This window comes from Hemiscyllium ocellatum, chromosome 20 (assembly GCF_020745735.1).
Source record: "Hemiscyllium ocellatum isolate sHemOce1 chromosome 20, sHemOce1.pat.X.cur, whole genome shotgun sequence".
NCBI classification, from domain to species: Eukaryota; Metazoa; Chordata; class Chondrichthyes; order Orectolobiformes; family Hemiscylliidae; genus Hemiscyllium; species Hemiscyllium ocellatum.
The window spans coordinates 8,861,387-8,867,975 of record NC_083420.1 but is presented as its reverse complement, the minus strand read 5'-3'; the positions used below and the strand labels follow the sequence as shown (position 1 = coordinate 8,867,975).

At 42.2% G+C, this 6,589-nt stretch overlaps 1 protein-coding gene across 1 annotated transcript; it reads right to left on the bottom strand.

Annotated features, from left to right (window-relative positions):
- Nucleotides 1-4,988: 4,988 nt before the first annotated feature.
- Nucleotides 4,989-6,158, bottom strand: LOC132825565 (interferon-gamma-inducible GTPase 10-like). Its single transcript, XM_060840944.1, has one exon. It carries the CDS (start codon nt 6,156-6,158, stop codon nt 4,989-4,991), a length of 1,170 nt encoding a protein of 389 aa, XP_060696927.1.
- Between the last annotated feature and the right edge of the window lie 431 nt (nt 6,159-6,589).

Sequence of the window (6,589 nt, the reverse complement as noted above, 5' to 3'; positions counted from 1 at the left end):
AGCATCCCCACATGTTGGGGATGGCACACATTGCTGCTACTGTCAATGGTAGAGTGAAGTGAACATTTGTGGATGTGGTCCTAATCAAGTGGGCTGCTCTGTCCTGGAAGATGTCAAGTTTTTTTGTATCTTGTTGGAGCTGCACCCATCAGGCAATTGTGCAATATTCCATCACACTTCTGTCTTCTGCCTTGTAAGTGGTGGACAGGCTCCAGGGAGTCAGGAAATGCATTACTCACTGCAGTGTTCCTGGTCGCTGATTTGCTCTTGTGGCCACAGTATTTACAAGCCTTACCAAACATAAAACATGAACGCCGTTTCTCTCTCCACAGATGCTGCCAGATGTACTGAGATTTCCAACTTCCACAGTATTTTGCTTTCATTAGACACTGCACTTATATGGCTAGTTCAGTTCAATTTCTGGTCGACGATAACAGCCCTCCTCCCCACCTCCCAGAATGTTGATAGTGGGGGTATTCAGTGATGGGAATGTCATTGTATGTCAAGGGGCGATGAACAAAATTCACTTTCTTATTGCAGTCTTTTGATTTTTTTAAAAGCCAGGTTTAGAACTGTTATAATTTGTTCTTCCTTACACAGAAGGGTAGATTTTGACTTCAATGGACATAATAATCAGGACAGATGTAAAACAATCTGGATAGTCACTGTCATCTCTCATGGACCTCACTGACAAAGTAAAAATCTATTCAAACAGTGTTCAATGGACTTTCAGACAATGTACAAAAGCAAAAACTCTGGGATTATCTCAGAAATCAGTGCTGCACTGGAGCTGAAAAGAGTTGAATAGCTTTCATCTTCCAGCCTCTAATCTCAAGACTTCTTTCTTGTGCGTTCTGTACAAATTAAACATATTGGTTTGACATGCATAACTTATTAGACCCAATATTTGGATCACTGTAGATAAATTCAAACTCAAAGATAAAATTCACACTGACACTCTTAATGAGCTTCAGAACACACATAGGCAGAATACAATATCATTCATATGACAGTTAATGGCCCATATCAATATGGTTTTGATTGATCTATGGCAGGTTTTTAAGGAGGAACTTGTTTTCTATAAACCAGGTTCCCTCACACTAATATCGTCCTCCTGTATATTTGATTGCATCTTCATCAATAATCATCAGGATGTCGGTTAACAAGTCCCTAGGAATACGACACTGTGTCTGCCAAGTGTGGCTTAAGTGCACTTTCCAATATTCCCTCTTGCACTCTTGAATAATGTCTTCTTTTTAATTTTGAGGTAACATGTGATATTAATAAATCAACACATGAAGGACAGTCAACTGCATTAGTACATGCATATGCTTCACAATTAATCTGTATATTCATCTAATTTTCTTTCAATTAATTTTTAATGTTTTTTATATTTATTTATTTAAACTATCCATAAAAATGACGAGGTAGCACTGGAGTATTTTAATGTATCCATATACTAGGGAGAAAAGAGAAAAGCTTGCATTTATGTCAAACATTTCATATCCCCTACATTCCAAAATATTTTACAGCCAATGAAGTATTCTGAATTAAAGTCATTACTATAATGTAGGAAATATGGCAACTTTGTTGCACAAAACAACAATGTGATAATCTGATAAAACAATCCATTTTTCTTTAATTTGCCGATTCCTATTTTAAAAAAATGACAAAGTTTCCTAGCTTTATATAAGCAAATGATTAATGGAAGTCATTCGAATGACTAAGTTGCAGGATTGCCTGTATCAAAATGTCCAAACAACTGCTAATCCATATGAGTTGAGAAGGAAGAGATCAGAGTTCATTTTCAGCAAGTTATCTCTGGTGTGGAACATCACCAGCCAGGGCAGAGATCAGTAAACAGCAGAACAATATGCAACAATCTTCCTTTGAACTATCTGATCAAGCTCTGTGACTTTTCTGCAAACTATTCAAGGAGGACTAGCCATGATGTAGTTCACTCAGTCTTTCAGAAAGTTTTGTGAATGATTTGTGATGGAGACAAAAGCTGAGGGAACACAAAGTACCTATGGGTGTGGGGTCATTTGTGACTTGCTTTTGGGGTTGGGGTGGTGTTGTCCATACTCTTTTGTGAGCCACCCCAGGCCCAAGTAACGACTGCAGGCCATGCTCAACAGTGTATTTTTGGAGGAGATACATAAAAAGACTGCAAAAAGGTCTAGATAAAGTGAATAGGCAAACATTTGGCAGATTGACTATAATGTGGGAAAATATGAGCTTGCAAGAATTATAAAGCAAGCAAGTTTTGAGAAAATTTGTAGCTCAGGTTGTGGTTCTGGATGTAGGTTTGCTCGCTGAGTTGAAAGGTTCATTTTCAGATGTTTCGACACCACACTAGGTAACATCTTCAGTGAGCCTCCGGACGAAGCATTGCTGATGATTCCTGCTTTCTATTTATATGTTTGGGTTTCTTTGGATTGGTTATGTCATTTTCTGTGGTGATGTCATTTCCTCTGGTGATGTCATTTCCTGTTCTTTTTCTCAGGTGATAAATCGGGCCCACATCAATATGTTTGCTGATAGAGTTCCGGTTGGAATGCTATGCTTTGAGGAATTCACATGCATTTCTCTGTTTGGCTTGTCCTAGGATGGATGTGTTGTCCCAGTCAAAGTGGTGTCCTTCTTCATCTGTATGCAAGGATATTAGTGAGAGTGGGTCATGTCATTTGGTGGCTAGTTGATGTTCATGTATCCTGGTAGCTAGTTTTCTGCCTGTTTGTCCAATGTAGTGTTTGTTACAGTTCTTGCAAGGCATTTTGTAAATGATATTAGTTTAGCTTCACTATGATCATGGCTGGTCCTCTGTCTCAATGCCATCTTCCTGCTTTCTCTGCATATCTTTCCGTTTATATCAAATATCTAAAAACCTAACTTTCTTGAATAAATGGACTTGGCCTTCATAACCTCATGAATAGAATTCCATACGTTCACTAACCTTTTGAGTGAAGAAACCTTTCCTCATCTCAGTCCTAAATAGTTCACTCTGTATCCCGTGACTGTGTCCTCTGGTTCTAGACTCCCCAGCCAGGGCAAACATCCTCCTGGCATCTAGTCTGTCCAGCCCTATTAGAATTTTATGCGTTTCAATCAGATTTCCCTCTCATCCTTCTAAATTGAAGTGAATACAGGTCCAATTTATGATATATTGAATTCAAATTTGAATTCAAATTCACTGTCGTGGTTGAATCCCCAGACCATGACCCTGGCTCTAGGGGTTACCATCTTCGAAGAGAAAGTGAGGACTGCAGATGCTGGAGATCAGAGCTGAAAATGTGTTGCTGGAAAAGCGCAGCAGGTCAGGCAGCATCCAAGGAACAGGAGATTTGACGTGCCCATTCATGAAGAAGGGCTTATGCCCAAAACGTCGAATCTCCTGTTCCTTGGATGCTGCCTGACCTGCTGCGCTTTTCAAGCAACACATTTTGAGTTCTAGGGGTTACCAGTCTAGTGGCATTTTGACTACACTGCCACCTCCCCTTGACTATGGGGGAGGGAGGTGGGGGAGAGGAGGGCCCAAAACATGGAGCTAAGGTTGCACTCCAACCAACCCTGAACAGTGAAACAGGCTCGAGGGGTTGGATGGCAACAGCTCCATCGCTCGAAATCTTCAAGATCTATCTTCAGATTATTCCTATTCAAAAGTTTTCATATCTCCCAACTCAGAAGACCACGTCTGGTTTAGTGAGCATTACCCATTGAAGTTTTGGCAGACTATGGAGCTTAGCCTGTGTTGCTGATGGAAGCGACCTCCATCTGCTCCTGTTCCTTGTGATTATACAATGTGGGAAGAGCTGGAACCTTGGGACACAGTGACGGCAGAGGTGAATCCTTTTGTGAAGAAGACACGTGTTTCCTTTGACCACCCATGAGAAAGGCTAGAGGAAATGACCTCGGGCATTCTTAATTTGGAACATCTAGATGTTTTCTAAATCAACCTGTTTAGTGATGTTATTACACACTTGTGGAGATTTGAACTGGGCCTCCTGGCTCAGACAATGGTGCACTACAAGAGCCATAGAATCATACAGCATGGAAAAAGACCCTTCAGTCCAACCAGTCCATGCTGAACAAGACCCCATACTAAACCGGTCCCACCTGCCTGCTCCTGGTCCATATCCCCCCCCCCAAACCTTTAGCACTCATGTACTTATCTGAATGTCTTTTAAGCGTTGTAACTGTGCCCACATCCAGACTTCCTCTGGAAGTTCATTTCACACATGAACCACCCTCTGTGTAAAAACAATTGCCCCCATGTCTTTTCGAAATGTCTCTCCTCTCACCTTAAAAATGTGTCCCCTAATCTTAAAATCCCCCATCCTAGGGAAAAGACAACTACTATTAACTCTATTTGTACCCCTCATTATTTTATAAACTATTATTAGGTCACCTCTCGATCGCCTACACTCAAGGGAAAACAGGCCTAGCCTATCCAGTGTTTCTTTATAACTCAGACCTACCATAAATGGTAACATCCTGATAAATCTCTTCTGAACCCTCTCCAGCTTAATAATATCCTTCCTATACCCAAGTTGCTGGGTCACTAGCTTGGGCCTCTGCAATTACTGACCATTACTGGTATCCCCGCTTTTCAAAAGGTCGCTTTACGCCTCTTTGCTTTTATGAAAGACCTACTTTAGTATCTGTTTTGCTAACCAAAAGAAATTCAAAGAGGATTTTCGCTTTTACAAAAGTAACTTTTCCCAGATAAAGCTTCTTCACTTTACGCCATTTCGGCTGACGAAAGATTTCACAGGAACACTCTCCTTTTGGGTAGTGGGGAATACCCGCACCATTCCCATGGTGCCATGCCCCCTCAGGTATTTTCATATTGCTCATTGGAGCTGAAAATGGCGGCTTAGAAACATGTGACTGAGGCAAGACTGTGAGGGTGTGGAAGAATGAGCAGAACACCTGCCCTGTGGCAGATTCCCAGCTTGAAAGAGCGAATGAACATGCTGGGTTTGCCTTTAATTGGTTTCAAATGCAGTCGTCACCAGCCTTTGTGTGGTTTTCACTCGCTCGCTTAGCGAATCCTTTAGGAGCGCGGCAGTGAAACAGAATGAAGACACCGCTCCAAAGACGGAAATAATCAGGGGTGTGATGCGCAGTTTGACCTCAGCTACTGTACAGGCGACAGCAGTGAAGCATAGCAGTGTTCGGATCAGTGCTCGGGATATTTTACCTGGCGACTCGATTGCAGTTTGCAGAGATGGCAGAGGCTTACCAGCTGTGGCAGCCAACTTCTGCAAACACTTATTGCGTAGATCCCGGTGGTGCCAGAGATACACGAACCCTGCAACCAACAACCCCAAGCCAGTGGCAAAGGACAATCCAGGAACAGGTACTGCTCCCAGTGCTCCAGCCAGCGTCGCTGTCATCCAGACTCTTTTCTCTAACATTTTTCTCTTCTGCTCCATAATCTGGGACGTCACATTAGGGAGAGAGAGCAGGAACGCCGCCTTGTTCACGTTTTGCAGGTGGTTTGCGAGAGTCAGCTTCAGCGCAGGGAAATCAAACTTCTCCGTGTGGAAAGCGGAAATCAGAAAGACCTCGGGTGCTGCAGCACCCGCCTCTTCGAAGTTGCTGGCACAGTCCGCCCGGAGCTTTCCTAATTCACCATCAAAAGCCACACTCTCCATTCCCTCTGCATTGCCAGTCAGACTGTCAACTTTTGTGTGAACCAAGTAAAATGGTTTGCCCTCTTGTAGGATTGCTTTAGCCGACTCCCCAGCGCTTCCCTTGAATCGACAGTCTGACACAATGATAAATATGTCATATTGTTCAACGTTTACCATCTTTAAGTAATCATTCAGTTCCAGATTAGAAAGGTCCATTCCTGGAAGTTCCCAGAATTGGACGTTTGGCAGAACAGGGTGCGGGTATCCAATTGGTTCTTTAATGGCTTCAGTGTCAACAACTCTTCCCTCCTCACTCATTTCAAGATCTATCATCGCCGTGATTAAGGTCGATTTCCCTGAGCCTCCTTCACCCATAACTGCAATGTTAAGCTGTGCACTATCCAGGTCATCTAATTTATTCTTTATTTCTGGTATAACTGCTTCTAAACCACCAGCGTTATAACTGGCTTGAAGACGTTCAATTTCTTCCATATTGAAGAATGTGGAAGACGCAGTCATTAGTTCTGTGAGGAAAAAAGGAACACTTACATAATACATCCAGATTTACCATATATCCAATTGACACTTCAATGGAGAGTACTCATTGAAGGTAATCTCAACATAACTAGATTATGAACAATATAACATGCAAGAAATTAACCCCCAGCACAAGTTTATTCACATGGCATCTGCAGAGATGAATAAGCTCCCTGTCTTACTCATCAGCATCACATGCAATACCAAGTCAAATGAAGGGGGCTAGCAAACAAATGGATATCTAACAGGTTAGAGGAGTGAAACAAACACAGCAAATGCTGGAGAAACTCAGCAGGTCTGATAGCAACTTGTAGAGAGAGAAACAGAGTTAAAATTTTGAGTCTGATGTGAGTAGGCACCAAACTTGAAACATTAACTTGCTTTCTCCACAGATGCTGCCAGACCTGCTGAGT

Coding starts and splice junctions, on each gene's coding strand:
- LOC132825565 (XM_060840944.1), bottom strand. CDS start 6,158: ATGACTGCGTCTTCCACATTCTTCAATATGGAAGAAATTGAACGTCTT.